The sequence below is a fragment of the Parasteatoda tepidariorum genome, chromosome 8 (genome assembly GCF_982258835.1).
Source record: "Parasteatoda tepidariorum strain Cologne lab strain chromosome 8, Ptep-v5.0, whole genome shotgun sequence".
NCBI classification, from domain to species: Eukaryota; Metazoa; Arthropoda; class Arachnida; order Araneae; family Theridiidae; genus Parasteatoda; species Parasteatoda tepidariorum.
The window spans coordinates 26,505,235-26,524,236 of NC_141762.1; the positions used below are offsets into that span (position 1 = coordinate 26,505,235).

General features: G+C 31.8%; 1 protein-coding gene across 1 annotated transcript in view; it reads left to right on the plus strand.

The window, feature by feature from the left end:
* The window catches only part of LOC107451606 (uncharacterized), a 69,399-nt gene continuing 50,397 nt past the window's right edge, over positions 1-19,002 (plus strand). Inside the window, exons 1-10 of the mRNA XM_087150045.1 lie at positions 1-187; positions 3,850-4,034; positions 6,127-6,383; positions 8,520-8,579; positions 9,522-9,632; positions 9,804-9,922; positions 13,442-13,500; positions 14,617-14,669; positions 17,576-17,697; positions 18,810-18,936. Of these exons, the coding sequence (XP_087006171.1) occupies positions 124-187; positions 3,850-4,034; positions 6,127-6,383; positions 8,520-8,579; positions 9,522-9,632; positions 9,804-9,922; positions 13,442-13,500; positions 14,617-14,669; positions 17,576-17,697; positions 18,810-18,936 (1,157 nt within the window). The 5' untranslated portion in view covers positions 1-123. The remainder of the gene's footprint in view (positions 188-3,849; positions 4,035-6,126; positions 6,384-8,519; positions 8,580-9,521; positions 9,633-9,803; positions 9,923-13,441; positions 13,501-14,616; positions 14,670-17,575; positions 17,698-18,809; positions 18,937-19,002) is intronic.

Below are 19,002 nucleotides of genomic sequence, written 5' to 3' on the forward strand. Positions count from 1 at the left end.
ACGCTATCTCTATACGAATTTTTCAACACGAAAGCGTATCTGATGGAGATATTTGATTGTAAAATAAATTATCATAGAGTCAGTTCATAAATTCATTCGATTTACTTTGAAGAAATCGCGAAAATGGGTGCTATTCTTGCTTTTCCCATTGCTTTTTGCGTGGGATTTATATGTATGAAATGTTCAGGTATGATTCCTTTTAATTAATTTAATTTAGTTTTCGATTTTTATAATGTATAATAATACAAATAATGTATAATATACTTAAGCAATAATTTCTAAATCAGTTTTTTTCAGTCAAATAAATAAAAATAAATCATGTTTAACCTTTTTTTATTAAAAGAAATAGCAAAACTGAATGCTGTTCTATTTTTTCCCATTGTCTTTTGCGTAGGTTTCATTTGCATAAAATGTTCAAGTACGATTAGTTTTAATGAATTAAATTTTGTTTTCTCATTTTATTGTGTAAAATAACCTACCTAAAGCTATCTTTTAACATTGTAATTTAAAATAAATCATGTTTAGCATTTTTCTATTTAACACGTAGAATGCCACGGGGGTCACCGGTGACCGGCACTGAGTTTGTTCGCAGCGCCACGGGGGTCACCGGTGACCAGCGAAGCCAAGATTATTAGAAACACATAATTCGAGTAATTTTTTTTAAATATTATTATCGTTACTAAAATGGTTTGAAGAAATTAATGCCATACAGAAAGCACAAAAACAGTTTTATTTATATATACAGAGATGCCAACTTACTCCGGTCAGAAATTAAATATTTTTAGTGGTAGTTTATTAATTGTGATTTTTGGTTTAATAAACTCAATTTAGTAGATTTTTATTCACCACTATTTCTAAACAATTCATAGGCTTATATAATTCACCACTTTTTCCAGATATGTCATACTAAACCTTTTAAAAAACCAGCAAAATCTGTCTAATATTTGTAAATTTAGTTTGTAGCTATTTACCGTTTGGCTAGATGGGCAAGCCATGTAAAATTAGCGTGGCGTTCAACGTGTTAATGAAATCGCAAAAATGGGTACTATTCAGTCTATTCCATTGTTTTCTGCGTGAGTTTTATATATGCGAAATTGCCAGGTAAAATTCATTTTAAATAATTAAAATTATTTTACCTTTTATAATGTAAAACACGAAGACCTTTTTCTATTTATTTTGAAGAAATCACTGCAATGGAGGCTAGCTTTCCCATTGATTTTTGTGTAGGTTTCATGTGCATAAAATTACAGGTATGATTAATTATAATCAATTTTATATTGTTTTTCCTTTTTAATAAATAACATCATCTGCCTTCAGCAATTACTTCATATTTAATTTTTTATGCCAAAATTTTGACCATATACAAAATGCGATAAAGTAGTGGGCAAAAGAAAATATTCTAAATAATTTTAGATCTAAAGTTCAGATTTTGAAAACTAAAGGCCAATCTTAGTCGTTTATATCTCATAAATGCTATTTAATTAGTGTTATTAAGTAAGTTATTTATAAATTAATATCAGTTAATAGGGAATCAGACAGAAAAACGTTCTTTCTCTGTATAAACTTATCTTGTTTTTGCAGGATTTAGATTTTCAGCCGCTAGAATATTGGAGATGTTTACTGTTGGGATAACTGACTATCAGACTATTCTAACTGACTATCGAAAGCTTAGTTCCTCAATGATAGTTAAAATTTTTTGCATAATTCATCTCGGGAAATTTTTGAGTGAATCTTAAATGTTGCAAATAATTATAAAATTTGTTTATTCAAAGATAATTCAATAAAAAAAAACACGTTTCTTAACAATTATTCATTTTATTTAATAATGCTCGAAAAATTATTGCATTAAAAATATTGAAAAAAATGTATTTCGTTCTGAACTTTGTAATTTAACGTAGCAAAATATAATAATCGAACAAAATTGGTCGAATAATTCTTGAGAAATAAATAGATGACTATGGTTTTGGCTGAATTTCTTAGCCCAAAAAATATCCAACCAATTTTTTAATAATTTTGTTCAATGATTAAGTTTTAAAATTTGAAATTTCATAGTTTAAAATTATGTAAATATTTGTACACCTTACAATTCGAAGATTTTTTTAACTTTTATTCAATAAGGCAGGAAAAAAATAACATTTGAACAGATCTGAAATACCTTACTCGTCGCTGATTCCAGAACTGCAATCAGTGTCTCTCTACAAGATACAGTTTTTTATACAATTTAATAATATAATACAATCCTATGATTTTTTAAAATTCACTCGAATAAATGCTATGTGTCCACTCTTTTCTGCTACGTACGGAGTGGTGGGAAGAAGACGATAATACTTTTGATGCGATGCGTTGTCTTAAATGTATATGCTATGCGTATATGTATGTAGATAAACCTATACTGTCTTTATGAACCTATGCATTAGGCAAAAAATATACTAAACTATAAATATTTCTTTTAAAAAACTCTATAACTTTTTGAATAAAACTAATTTCAGATTTGAAATTCCCACACCTGAATTAGACACGATCAAGTATTTGTATAAATGGAACAAAAAACTTATTCCCCTATGTAACCTTTATTATATTATTTCCTCCCCTTTATGTGCTTCAATTCAATTTCTTAAAAGTTCGGCATCTTTAAAAAATAATACATCAAGACTTTAGATCCATATTTATATTTTCTTTCACAATGAAGAATTTTATAAAGAAGGTTACCACAATTCAGAAAATTAATTAAATTATGCTTTGATTAAAATAGCATGTCACTTGGGGTAATTAATGCATACCACCCCGCTCTCTTTGCTCACCCATAGCCCTTATTACTTCTCAATCCTTTTAGTTTCTTGATGATATGCAAATTCTTGCATTAAAAGTAATTTGAATTATTTTATTTTAAATAATATTTCCTTTATTTCATTAATATATTCTTATCATATTTATGAAATAAGGGAAATATTACTTGGGGTAAGCACTAATAATATAATTATTATATATATTAGTGCTTACCCCAAGTGACAGGCTTTGATTAAATTAAAAAACTTCATGCTCAAAATATCCAAAATAGTCATTTCCTTCATAGATGATTTAAAATTATCAATAAAAAAATCCTTCAAAAATGGCGTATAAAAACTTTTCAGGGGCCGCTATTTTAAACGAGGTTTTATTGCTCCATTTCATTTCAGGGATTTTATTGTTATGGGGTAAGTTTGAGATAGCTTCCCTTCCAAAATTAAAGCTTTATATGTGTGGTACATGCGCACCAAGTTATATGCTTCTATCATTTAAGGCGTGTTCTTTCAATTATTTCACTAAAATGCCAGACTCTAACTAATTTAACACGTTGAATGCCACGCTAATTTTACATGACTAGCTCGTCTGGCCACATGGTAAATAACTACAAACTAAATTTGCAAATATAGACAGATTTTGCTAGTTTATAAAAGGTTTAGAATGACATATCTGAAAAAAGTAGTGAATTATATATGCCTACGAATTGTTTAAAAATAGTGTTGGATAAAAATCTACTAAATTGAATTTATTAAATCAAGAATCACAATAATTAAGTAAATTTTGAATACACTTTCTGCAATTCCATAAGAGAGTGTAAATTTCATAGTTCTATATCATGTTATACGCTGTCAGCCAGCTGTTTTTCGCGGCCTATGTGAAAAGTTAGTGTCAGCAAACGGTGGCAGACGCAGCCCAAATGAAATTTCAGTGTCCGCCACCGGTGGTTGACGCAGCCTAAATGGAAAGTCCAGTGTCAGCCACCGATGGCTGACGCGGCGCTCAACGTGTTAAGTATGATTTACATTATTATGGAATTTCTGTTAACTTTATATTTTTTTCCTCCAGATCTTATACAATGTATGAAATGGATAATAGCATTTATTTGCGTGAAATTAAACAGGCGTAGCCACAAAAGGAGATTCGATTTGTATGATTATTCTGCAAAACATGATCCCATAAAAGTAAATTTTCTACACCCTAAGGAAGAATATGATCTTGAAAGACCACAAACAGATTTTCACTTATTAAAGGTAAAAAAAAAACATAGTTCGACATCAATAAATTTAAGAGGTTTCACAAATTATTATTTTAGCACCACTGTGTAAAAAAAATTCTCCAAGAAACGTAAAATTTGGCAGCTATGACTTTCAAAGCGAATTCTAAAAGTGCTTCGAATATTGTTAGAGACATTTCAATAAGTCTCGAGACATGTTTAAATTTTATTTTAAAAATGACACTCTAAATATGATTTAAGTTTTTCAAAATTATGTAATTTGATTTTGAAAGAGGCAGTTTACATGTCCAAAAAGCAAACGACCAACTGCTTTTCTGCAGAAAAAGATAGAAATGTGCAGTTCACTGGATGGTTCTAAGAAAACCAGGTTTAATTCAGACCTAAATTCATATAGATAGTTTTTTAAGAAATAGAACTGATTATACTAAGAAAAATAAAGTTTTTAAACGAACTACCATTTGCAGAAAAAATGTGTCTTAGTCAGAGGACAAACATGGTAGTATAAGCATATGTAGTCAGAGGACGTTAGACAAGAAAATGGAAACACTTCTATACTAATACTATGAAAACAATATTTTTTTAGCAGCAAATGGTTTGGAAGATTTTACATGGCAGAACTGTTGGTACAATTTGAAAGATCATACTTGAAGCTTTTAGAAATGATTTCATATTTACCCATCCAAAATTTTGATCGAAGTTTATAACTTCTTTTTTGTTTTTATACCAGCAATTTTGAAAGCATTACATAGCCAATTTTTATAATATAATGCTTTCCTAATAGTGGTATAGTGAAATGTGAATGAAAATAGCTTTTGTAATAGCTTTTGAATGAAAATAGCTTTTGAATAGTAGCTTTTGAATGAAAATAGCCAAAAATGAAAGTAGCTTTTAGCTTCTTAACATCATTTTGGTGGATACAAATTTTGCACGAGTAAAAATGACCGCATTTCTAAAAGTTTCAAATTGTGCTAATAGTTTTGCCATGTTAAATATTCCAAAACATTTTCTGCTGAAAGAAAAAATGTTTATATAGAGTTACTATAAAAATTCCACATTTTTGTCCAAACCCTACAATTTACTGATAGCTGCTCAAATATTTCAAGTGAAATTCTGTAACTTTTGAAGTAGAAGACATTATTTCATAGTTTTTATAGCCACAGTGTCATCTGTATGCTCTCTTCGGAACAAAATTAAACTATGTTTAAAAAACGCTCTGGTTTCCTACGCAGAATTTAACAAACCGAAAGTGTTTTACTGTCATTTTAACTTGTTTTTTTGTTTCCTTTTTTAAATTGATTTTTTAAACAGTTCATCATCTAGTTGAGAATAATTACAGTCATGATTAATACTTGTTATATTTTTATGTATTTGGTCCGGAGAGTGCTCCAAATTTTATATCCTTTAATTTTAAATTTAATTTTTGTGAATTCAGCCGTATCTCGAGAAATTTAAAAGTGAATTGAAAACTTTTTACACACAATTATAAAATTAATTTATCCAAAGATAATTCTGTGCAAAATATAACTTTCAATAAATATTTATTATTATTTTTTATTATTTTATTTTTTATTATTTTATTTTTCATAATTTTATTTTTCCTAATTTCATTTTTCATAATTTTTTTTTATTATTTTATTTAATATTAGCCACAAAATTAGAATTGTAAGGTACACAATTTTTTTCAATCATTTTAAAGAATATAGTTTTACATGACAAAATACAAAATTTGAATGAAATTGGTCTAATAGTTCCTGAGAAATCGAATTTGAAATTTGATTTCTCAGGAACCATTCGACCGATTTTTGCGCACTGTGCATCTATATTTTTACTCCTACCTTACATCTATATTTTTACTTCTAATTTTCCTACTACTTTAAAAAAAAATGCCCAGATTGTAGCAACTCTGTTATTTTAATGCATTCAATTCTAAGTACGAAATTTTTACAATTAAGCCCTTAACAATTATCTCGGCCTCTTAAATAAATGGGTTATAAGTAATTTCAGCTTTAATACGATGTTATTAAAAAAAGTGAACAAAAATGTTTATTTATCGCTCGTGTGTTTATATAAAATTTTCTCACTTGTTTCGCTTTGCTTTTTTTTTCCAGAGAGAGGACGAGTTATTCTTCTACGGATCCAATTCAAAATCCGAAACTCTAATTTTAAAAATTAACAGACATTGCAATGACCGATCAGAAGCGAATGTGTATGTAAAGCTTGAATCTGGAAAGGTTTTACACCTAGAGAAAACGTTCGATTTCCAACAGACTTGCACAAATGAAATGACATTCTCTTGTGGTGGACTTCAACTTCAGTGCCTCGCACCAATGAGAAGATGGCGGCTGTTTTATGCTGGATATTTAAGGTTCGTTTTCTTTTGTCGGTCTAGCCTCCACACTATTTCTTATAGGTAGTCCGAACAGACCACTCTGAAGGCAAGCAAATTTACGAAAGAGCCATTTAATAGAGAATCTAGTTAAAATAAGAAAGTGGTAGCAAATATATGTCTAAAAATTTGTTTGATTTATGAATATAATTGATTTGTCTTATTTAATTGTCAACCACTTCAGAGTCAATACTCAAATATATATGATAAATTTCTCTTAATTACTATTAAAATAGAAATTGGGTTCATGCGCACAACTGGTTCACTTTTTAAAAAGTCTGCGAAGATTACTTTTAAAAAATCGTGTGGAGGCTTTCTGATGTTGGAGGTTATTGTCTGGGAGGTTTTGTATGCACCTGGAAAAACTTAAATGTTGGTAGTATTAATAGGATGAAAAATTGTTTTTTTATTATATTTATAATTACCAAGAATATTTTAATAACACTCAGTTAATGCATAGGTCAAATGGTAGCAATCAAATTTAAAGTTAATAATTAAAAATTTCAAGATTTTTTGTTCTTTAATTGCAAAATTGATACGTTTTTTTAATATTGCGTACGGAAACATGCGAAATAAAATGTAAATTTTCGAAACAATTGGAGGGAATTAACGATTTAAGTTTGCTATATTTACAGAAACAACGCTAGGATTACGGCACCATTGCATCATTTTCGAAATTCCACTTTCAGAGATGCCACGGGCGACTAAAGCTGTAAGAAGTGGTAGAAACTCAACTTCATGTTTACTTATTTTGTCTGCTTAATGGTTCAATAGCAACTACCACCGTGATTTACATTTATAAAATCAATAACATTAATATTTATAACAGCCTTGAGAATACAGAGAAGGCTGGAGGAATAATAATCTTCAGTGACTCTAGGGCTGCCCTCCGAGCAATCTAACGGGGTTTCTCAATAATTACACACAATATACATGATGCTTTGGACCAAACCGACCTAAAAAATAAACACTGGCATCATCCAATAGATACCGACCCATGTTGGCATCGATCGCAACGAGGTTACTGGCGTCTTGTTCAATGAAGCGAGACTACTGAATGTTTAATTTCTTCATTCTGCTACTCTTTGTGACATGAATTCAGTTTCAAATTGAAAATTCAGGAATAGGGGTATTTTGTTGAGACATATTTACGATTTTGACTCCAGCAGAAAACTTACTAAAATCCTAACAAGACAGAGAACTCGATAATTCAGGGAGTTGAGAATTCAGGAGAATGGAGCCAGAACATACTAACTTCAAAAACTGCCTCAACACCGAACGGGGACCTGATCATGGTTTCACTTGCCGTGATATAATGGCTGCAATACAGCAGATAAGTTATTGTCCCTAAGAAGACCTGTAAGCGGACAATTGCTTGCAGAAAGCTCATGCTGTGTGGATCGTCCACGGCACCATCTAGTAGACTGGGTACGACAACCAACCAACTGTCCTGTGCCATTCGTACCTCTGGAGTGAAGGATGGTTTTATTATGTAAGGGCCACCATAAAGTCGTAAACCCGCCTCGCTGGTTGGTCCCCATTGCAAATTGCCACACATAGCAAATTATTTCATATAACCTTTTTTCCATTCATTCCAAAGGAAAGGAACAAGGCTGATTTTTGACTCGGGAGTACTTCACCCCTAGATATTTAGATAATTGCACTCTACAAGCAATGTTTTTTACTTATGACCAATATGGCAATAATTGACTTAAATTTATTATTTTACTGTTGAATATTAAATTCATGACCTGATCAGTTTAATTGTAAGATACTCCATTAAAATAAATAAACCCTTTTTACACTTTGCTGCAGGTGGGACACCAGTGTTTCTTTTATATTTTTTTTTTTCTGTCACTCTAATTACAATCAAAAATAGAGAATAGAAGAATAACAGATTAACACTTTTAAGAACATGTTCATGATTACATTTAATGACAAATAATGTCATGTATTAATTTACTAAAATAATTGATCGAATTATAGCCTATTCTTTTTATATAATAGGGTCATTTAACCCAAATATTATCTTGAAGCATAATATATTCTACAATTAAAGGAATTATTAAGCTTTTGCTGTGATATTTTTCTTACTTATTGCTGTTTTTATTTCAGAGAAATTTCAGAAGATAACCATACAAAAGGGAAACTGATTTACGTCAAATTCGCTTTTCTGTAAGTTTAAAATACTTTTTTATTAACAAAAATTTTTAATTCTAGAATAAAATTAAAAATGAACGATTGAAAATAGTAGTTAGCATAATCATCTTTATCCGATTATGATACAATTTAATTTATTCTTGCTTGTTATTTGTTTCAAATGGGGCCGTGGTAGGGTGCTGGACTCACGTTCATGAGAACGGGAGTTTGAATCCAGCCGGCCGAAGACTTCCGGTGTAGTAAATAGTGACTATTACACTGTATATAACGAAATTCCATTCTTCAGATGAGATATCATGTCCCAAAAATGCACCTTACATTCACTTGTGTTTTTGGTCTTTTTTTGAACTGGTGCAGTCTTGTTGAAACTTCCAGTTTACATTGCTGAATTGCTTTATAGCCCATGGAAGTACAGCAGCATCTAAAATATTCCACTGGTACACTTTTTGATTTATTTTAACTGCCTCATCCACAAAAACAGAAGGTTTTTACCTGATTGGGCAAGTTTTGCCCCAGATCATGACAGACTTTGGTTTTGATGATGTTCAATAATTTCCGGAATGCTTGGAGCGTTTCCAAATCCGATCGTTCAGGGAGTCATGAGCTTGTTGGACTATAAAGAGCTCCTCATCAGTGAAAAGGAATCTTTCCCAAAGTTGACTCGCTACTCATTGCTGAAAATTTCAATGAACGTTCGCAAACTCTGCAAAAAGTGATCAATTTGAAACTAACAAAATGTATTTATTAGTGAAAGTCTACTCTTATTATTACTATTTGTTACAGTTTGTTAATTTATCCATTTTAAAGTTATAATAAAAACAGTTTGTATGGACATTTTTTCCACATCCAGTAATTGTGTGAAAGAGAAGATTCAAATGTGACCAACTTAGAGATAGACCGATGAAATGAATGCCTAATAAATAGAAATTAACTTTTTAAAACTTCTTTTAATTTCAGATGGAAGGCAGCATCTGATGTCTTCGATTTTAAGTCTGATATCAGTTCAAGAACCGTAATTGATGGTCTGTCAAAAGCCTCATGGAGACATTTGAAGCCACCATTGAATGAGTTAATATGCATATTATATTCTCTTTTTTTTAAATTGCCGTTCAGTAAGTTTCGATACCATTATGTGGGTTTAATACTTAACAGGCTTCATATTAATGACTAATATAAAATGAATTATAAGAAATGATAAACATATAATAAGAATTAACAGTTCAGCTGCATGTTTTCCAGATTTGAAGAAGCTCTTGACTTTTATGGACAAGCAGGAACAATTCATGGTACAATTACGGTTGAAAATGAATTCGAAGAAAAGGAGATGTATTTGTTTGGTCATAGGTTAAGATATTTAGGTAAATATATTATATTTTCACATATTTCTGTGCAATTTGAAATGTCTGGCTGTGTCTTCCGGCTCTTAGTAGATATCGTCATTTTGAAATAGTCAAGGCTTATTGAAAAAATTTTCAGGATATTCAATTTAGCCAGGTTTATTTTTATTTTTTTATTTTATAATAGTCGTTGAACAGCCGACCCAATTTTTGAGTTTAGGACTACTATAGTTCAACTAAGTACGAATAGTACCTTGTAAGTAGTAAGTACAGTAGTATTAGTAGCCTTGTAATTTTGTAGCCTTGTAATTTTGAGCCTTGTAATTTTGAGTAGCCTTGTAATTTTGAGCCCAATACAGAAGACAAGGAATTTCCTGAATCAAGTATTAGGAGAAATTTGCTTTCGTGGAGGACTCTTTGGAGGAACTTACCCGCATTTGCGTTACATGGAAAGGCAGACCACAAGAACCTCCCACAGTTAGTCTGAAGGCAAGGGGACTCTAACCCATGGTCCATCTACCACTGAGGATATTTCACGTCCTCGTATAGACCAGCCATGACTGGGATTCGAAAACTGTTCACCTCATTGGAAGGTGTACTCTCTATCCCCTGAACAATCGCAACTCTAGCCAGGCTTATTGGAAAAACCTTTAGGCTATTCAATTTAGCCTGGTCTTTTTAGAATTCTTACAATCTGTTAATAAGCCTTTAGGCTAATTAAAACTGCTCCATGAATTCTCCAATTTTGCGTGGATAACAAAGACACAATTTCTAAATGCTTGAAGAATGATCTTTCAAATTGTGCTAACTGTTTTGTAGGCAAAATTTGCCAAAAAAACAAGTGCTGCTGAAAAAAGATTGTACATATAGAGTTAGCACAGAATGTTTTCCTCCGCCAGAATATACTATTGTACATTTTGCTTTTTCACCATTTTGAAAACAAAGATTTGCCTAAAGAAATAATGCAATATAAATTGCATGAAAAACTCTTCAGAAAAATTTAAATTTATCTTTGTTTAGCATGTTTTCAGTTGGCACTTTTAGTTGGCATGCACTCAGTTGGCACTTCTTTTTTTATCTTTTTTTTCAGATTTTGTCTAATATTATGTCTTTTGAATAAAAGTATTATTTCAAAGTATCATGATCATAACCAGCACACTTTTAAAAAATATAAAAACATTTTTAATGCAAACAACTCACCTCAGCAGAATGAAAGATATTTTTAAAGTATCCCAAAAATTGAGTAATTTATAGGAAAATAAGCCATTTAAAAGTTGGAGATGTCTTAAGTATTGCCAACTGAGCCGAAAAAATAAACGTGATATTAGTGATTCGTAAGACAAAGTTAATTCAATTAAGTTTTTTATTCAAAAATCTAACTGAAAATAGATCCATTTGAACAAAACATACATCGATCACAACATTTAGCCATAAAAAATTCGATTATCTTATATACAGGGTATCTACCAAATGAAGGTCACGAAAACTTTTGTGACCTTTATTTCAAAATCGATAGTTTTCGAGGATTTATGACCTAACTTATTTTTAAAATACAACTTATCTTAATCCTAGAATTGTTCTGGTTGCTCAGTACCAGCCCTAGTGGGCTCTCATTGATTCATCGGATCTGATGTGATTTCAGGAGATAGGATAATGACATGCTAGGCACATAGTTTGCACATAGTTAGGCACATTGCTAGGTACACAGTCCAGTCACATTAATGTGACCACCTGTCAAAATCCAGAATAACCATCTTTGGCAGAGCGAACCGCTGCGAGACGTGCCGGAAGAGAGTCAATTAGGTTTCTGAAGATGTTCACTGGGATATTGAGCCATGCCGACTCCAGTGCCGTGGCCAGCTGCGCTAGATTACGCGGTTGAGGATCCATGGCGCGAACAACCCGATCGAGGTGGTCTCACAGATTCTCGATTGGGCTTAAATCCGGTGAGTTTGCTGGCCAGGGGAGTACGGTAAATTCATCCTGGTGCTCTTCAAACCACGCACATACACTGCGAGCTGTATGACACCTCGCATTGTCCTGCTGGTAGATGCTATCATTCTGAGGAAAAATCATTCGCATGTAGGGGTGGACATGGTCATTACATTCAGATGCGTACTTGTGCTGATCCATCGAGCCTTCCACAATGATGAGTGCACCCAGTGAATGCCAGGAAAACATTCCCCAAACCATAATGCCCCCTCATCCAGCCTGCAGCCTTCCGGCAATTGTTGCAGTCTGTTTGCTTTCAGACGCTTCACGCCGTATACGCCAACGTCCATCTGTGCGATGTGATTCATCGGAAAAAGCCACCTGTTGCCACTCTGTGGGCGTCCAGTTGCGGTACTGGCGTACAAATTCCAGCCTTCGTCGCCGATGAACAGCAGTCAGCATAGGTGCATTAACCAGGCGTCTGCTGCGGAGGCCCATGCGCAGCAACATTCGCTGAACAGTGGTTGAGGATACACTCTTTGTAACCCCTTGATTCATCTGGGAGGTCAGTTGCTCAACAGTTGCACGTCTATTCGCCCGAACGCATCTCCGTAGCTTTCGTTCGCCTCTGTCATCTATGGCCCGTGGTGCACCACATGTGCCACGCCGCTTGTTTTGTATAGTGCCATTTTGCCATGCACGGTATACTTTTACCACGGCGGCACGCGAACAGTTCAGAAAATCAGCCATTTCCGAAATGCTTCCACCCTTGGCCCGAAAGCCAATAATCATGCCCTTTTGGACGTCGGATAAATCGCTACGTTTCTGCATTACGCCAACGATTGAAATGCTTTCAGATGCCTTAGGACATCCTATATATACAATCCACTGTAATGTTCTGCCACCTGCCTTCTGTGATTGGTTATTTCACGTTGACGTCGAAAGCAGGTAGTGGTCACATTAATGTGACTGGACTGTGTAGATTTTTTTTAGAAAATGACAATATAGGCATACGGCCGGTAGACCCACCTTCAAATGGGTTGCTTCCTGGTTACTCAACCAGTCTGATGTATATGAATAATAATAGATTGGAAAAAATGACTATGCCCAATATTTACAATACTTCTATACCATCCGATAAAAAAACTGCAAATGGGCTGTGTGTAATATTTTCAGTTAAGATTTCTTTGTTAAAGATATCACTAAATTTTGCCATGTCATATTTTTCTGCTTAAAAGATTTTAGTTATCTCTTAATAATCCTAACGTAGTATGGAACTTTTGGTATTGATCATAATATATTTCATTCTTTACTATTTCAAGTTTATTTAGCAAGTGACAATCTGCACAGGAATTAGTTTTTAAAAAGAAGTGGTAATTAACAGTACCAATAAGGGAGATTTTCAATTGAATATCTCGGCCAATGGAAGATACTCTGCAAATACTACTTATTGGTTACGTAAATAAAGCTTGTCTGTTATAACTAAATTAGTTTAACACTTTGCCTTGCTGTGAGATTTGGAAGCACCGTTTTTTTTATAGTAAAATAAAAATTGCTTTCGCAAAGGCCACCATGCTATATTAAGTATTGTTTTATGTTTCATTACAGGTAGCCTATCCAAATTTAGGGAACCTGAATTCCATCACATCATGGGATACACAAAAAAGGTAATTTTACCATCAATCAATAATACTGATGAGCAAATTCTTTGTTGCATTCATACAAGTATAGTCATACCTGATTCGGGTGTGGGGATCTCAAATCTGAAATTAGTTCTGCTGCTCTGAAAGCGACTGATTTGTTTTTCAAAATTACATTTTTAGTTTATTTTTTTAACCAAATGTACAAGTTTGTAAAAACCGTATAGGTTTATATAGATACTTAGCGATTGTGTGCTTCTTTGAAAATAACACAGACAAAAGCATATGACCTTAATGTATATCATAACTGAACTGAATAAACTCAGTAACTGAAATGGATCAAGGCCTTGTTCCTACCACTCCTTATGTAACAGAGAAGTGGGAGCACTTAGTATTCACTCGGGAAAAGTTTTACAAAAATTCTTGGTTAGGAATAAAATTACATTAGAACTGTAACTTGTAAAAAGATTTGATAATCAGCGAACGTGAAAATATTTAAAATCCATTCCAAAATCTTATGCAACAGAAAACAAAAAAAAAATTGTTCCCTAGTGTAATTCGTAAGTCCCCTTTATTATCTACAACTCAACCAGTTACTTTTTTTTATTGCTTTATTACAAGCATAACTGTATAAGGATTTATTCCATGAAAACTCAGTGAGCACACACGCTTCCAAATATATATTGTCCTAATAAAGAAATACGTACGATCCTTAGAAAATTTAAAAAGTGGCGGCAAAGTTAATAAAAGAAAGTGTAATTTAGCTAATTTGTGTTCACCACTATGCTTAATATTTTCAAGAAAGTATAAGTAGGCCCAAAATATGTTATTTAATTTTTTTAAAGTAAAAGTTAGCAAGAAAAATCTATATAATAACATCTATCAAATATCATTACCACGTTTAAATTATGTAGGGATTTCACAAACCCAGCATAAAGAATTATAAATCTTTTTAAAAGACTTTGAATTGAGCCTCTTGTTTCGATTTTCCTGCAAATACATCTTCAATTTTCTCTTTTAATTTGTTTTTCTTTTTGCCTAACTATTGGAAATGCAATTTTTTAGTTCAAGTACAAATTCATACAAAATTTTGATTTTATTGAAATTCTATTGGATTTATTACATTATTAACTTATTTTACAGACTGGAACCTATTTCCATATTGGAAACATTTCCTGTGAAAAAAGCGTTAAAAAGTAACTATATTATAAATTTAATAATTCTTAATGATACATACTTGACTAAGAGATTTAAAAAAAACTAAATACATATAATTATAATCGCTTATTTTACAGGGCATAAACTATAATTTTCAAACGCCTTTCAGGAGAATCAATCAGCATTACCCCCCCCCATAGAATCAATTAAAATTAACATTAAAAAATTTTTAAGAGTTTTAAGACTATATTAATATCGTTATACAAAAACTGAAAATAATGAATTAAAATATAATTAATAATTTTCAGTCCTAAATCAAGCCTAAATGTAATAAATAGTGTTATCAAAAATTTGATTGGCTTTCACTTTTAAAATACATATACGAAACAGTTTTCATATTAAGAAAGAGTTTTGATCTTTTTTCAAAAAGATTAAGACTGGTAACTTGATTTAGATCTTCGAACTTATTTTGGTAGAAGAAGAAATTCGTGTTTAATTTTATATAACAAATATAAAATTATGTTCATAGATATCTGAATTTATCTAAAATCAGTGTTTTTTAAACTAAAGTATTACTAGAAAATAACTATTTGGTTATGTGTAAATGTCCTTATGACTTTTTCAGAGAAATTAATCACACTAATACAAAAAAGATACGTTTCTGCCTCTCTCGCCACAGAATAGTTTAATTATATACTTTAACCCTTTAACGGGCCTTTTATTTCTAGTAAAGGTAAATTAAAGTATTTTTGGAATTGAAATTGTTTCAAGAACAGTAATTGATATTAAAAAAAACTCATTTAGTTTATAAAAATGCCATTTTTTTGGTGGTAAGTATATTCAACATGACCTATTAGGAACTTACTGACTTTTATTTTTCTTTATTTATAAAATAAATTCCTTAAATACTACAAACTTCAAAAGGAATTATGTATTTTATAACTTTTATACGTTTTTTAAAAGTGACAAATTGTTACCAATTTTATTTAAACTCACTTCAAGAAAGCTAAAGTTATTGAAAAATGGAAACTTAAATTAAAAGTGGTAAAACGTGGTGGTAAGTATACTTACCACGGCCTTCAAAAGGGTTCATTTGCATTTACAACGATTTTAACCCATTGACGTTTATCTTTTTACATGCATTGATCTTTAAAAAGAAAAAAAAACAGCCCATTGACATATATCTTTTTACGTGAATTGATCTTTAAAAAGAAAAACAAGCAACCCATTGACGTATATATTTTTACATGCATTTATCTTTAAAAAGAAAGGAAAAAAACAATAGTAGTTACATGTTTAAATTGAGATTGTTATTTATGTTAGCTAACACATTAGTTTTTTTAATTGCAGTTATATAATTACGTGTCCCAATTAAGAAAATTAAAGCACATAAGCGTACACATCCATTTATAGCTATAAAAAAATTTATAAATTATATAAATATATGTAGCTATAAATTATGAATAAGTAAATAAATAAATGACACCCGGTGGCTGAGCGGTAGCGCTTCGTGCTGTCGTGCCACAGGTCCCTGGTTCGATCCTCGGGCCGGGCAAGGCAGACTCAGCCTTTCATCCCTTCAGTGGGTCGATAAATGAGTACTAAATGCATGGGAACTAAACACTGGGGGTTCCGCGTTCGGCTGACCCCCTGACCGGAGCATCTGCTCCTGCACCTCAGAGCCCAAGGTCAAGAAAACTGAGATGGGCACAGTAGGCCTTGGCCCTCTATGGGCTGTCGCTCAGCTGAGTTTAGTTTTAAATAAATAGATAGGAGCTTCGTGTTACTAATGTATCACTGTGAGTCTGCCCGTTTTACTTCTTTAAGATGGATGCTGCTTTTAAAGCAATTTTATTACTAGTTTTTATTATATGAAGTACAGTGCCTCACAAAAGCAGGGCCACCCTGAATAACTTTTGATCTAATGATCGGATCTTCAAGTTCTAGAACACAATCTTAATAATTCGAGGGAGTGGCCTCAAATATGCTAATTAATTAGCCCAAACCATGTTTTAAGTTACGAAATTAAAAAAACGCTCTTTCTCAGAGCAAACGTACCTTTTCATCAACGGATTATGTTTTCTGACCTCTAAAATATAGGAGGTAGCGGCAATCTAGGAAATATAGCTCCTATAGTTTGGTCAGGAGAACGATTCAAAGTTCAGACCCCTTAATGTTAATTTTATTTTTTGCGTATTTCGCCATATCTCGAAAAATTTGCAAGCGAATTGAAAAAATTTTGATTACAATTACAAAATTCGTTTATTCAACGATAATTCCATGGTGAAAAATAAACTGTAGTTAATATTTATGATTTTTTATTATTTCATTCAATAAGAGTCGAAAAATTTATTAACTGTAAGGTATAAAAAATTTTACATCATTTTAAAGTAAGCAATTCTACTCGGGAAAATACAAAATTTGAGTGAAATTAGTTGAATACCTGGGAAACAGAATTTTAAATATACGACGTTTTTAAAATTCGATTTCTTAAGAACTATTCGATCTATTTCGCTTACTGTAGGAAAAAATGTTCATTTCCCTTAAAGAGTTTTCGAGATATGTCGAAATAGGCGAAAAGTAAAATTAACTATACAATGTCCAAACTTTGGACAGCATTGCTGACTAAACTATGAGGGCCATATATATGGCTACCCCCTATATTTAGTGAGTCAGAAATCCGAATCTGTTGGGGGGGGGGAAGTATGTTTGTTCAGAGAAAATGCGTTTTTGTGTCTGATTTCGTAACTTAAAATATCATTTGAACTAATTAATTAGCATGTTTGAGGTCACCCCTCGAACGATTAAGATTGAGACCTAGAACGTGAAGAATCGATCATTAGGCCAAAAGTTAAATAGGGAAGTCCACTTTTTCTTTCTTTTTGGAGCACTGTACATATGGATACTAAAAAATAAAATTATTTTTTTACCTTACACAAATTAGTTTCTCATTTGGCTTCGTTGTTCAGTCTGACACGGAACTGAAAACCATTGAAAGAATATCAACTACCATTACTAAAGTAGATGAAACTGAAAACGATAAGATAAAATCGAAGTTCAATACAGGTAATTCCAATTCTATTTCAGATCAAATTATGTTTAGAAACGTTTGTCCCGTAACATTATCCAAATATATATTGTTAAGGCCATCCTGAGTATTCTGCAATAACCAGTGGTCTAATTTTTTAATATTTTAAAACATACTCCAATGCTGCATTACCTGGGCTCGTAAAAATTAGCAAAAACTGAGAATAATGTAGCAATTTTGATAATTTAATCTAAATGAAAAAATGTCTCCAAGTTGGCGATATTTAAAAAAAAAGGATAATATTTTTTTAAGTATTTAAGTAATTTGTCCGTTCTAAAACCCCAGATAATTCTTCACGGCAAGTTTATATGTATAGTTTAAAATAATCGCATTGCTTCAAGTATAAGGCACTTAAACTCTTATTTCCTTGGCAACACAGCTTCGAAAAGCAGTGTTAATAAGATTATCGAAGAAATGAGCCAACATATGCGGGAAAACATTTTTGATCTCTTGTTCAATTTTCTCCTTTATCTCGGTATTAGATGTAGAGCATACTGCGTACCTAACTTTTTTCAAATATCTCCATATAAAATAATTCGAAGATGACAACTCCAGACTTAGGGGAAGTCACAATCTGTTATAAATCAGGCCGTTCCCAGAAAGATGTATGGACAGTGACTATATCCTGGTGAAACTATCGGTCTAAATCTGAGCACATAAATATTGTAATTACTCTTGCTTTGATGGCGCAATTTTCTTGATTTCGGGACATATTAATTGGTAAACATTTGCAATATAAGTAGTAAGATATTAATGCCTATTCGCACGTCTATGTTACCACTGGGAAAATACTTTCGTAACAACTACGAATAATTCAGTAGCAATTACAGGAAATGAAATGATACAGGCAGCAAAATTATTAGTGATTCTTTTTTTATTTGTCCATTGTATACATATAATTAATTGATTTTTAATAAATTATAATATTATAATTCGGATTTTTCTTTCATTTTGGCATAATTATACAATATTTCAAATGAAATTCGATCGGTATGTGGAACAATTTTTTGACTTAGTACATAATATTAATTTTTATTAGATATTTTGAAGTATGATGTTTCATCTTAAATGTGTTTATTCTATTTCACAGACCTTTTTCCGTACGAGCTTTTTGGATCATCTTCGGATATCATTTCTTCAAATGAGATTACAAACAATTTAAAAGTTTTGGAGTTACACTTAAGCGATGAAAAAGGATACGGAATCCTTTTCAAAAGGTAAGTTGTTTTTAATGTTTGATAAATCGCGTAAATTAATTTCCCAAAAAATTTTAGGCATGAGTA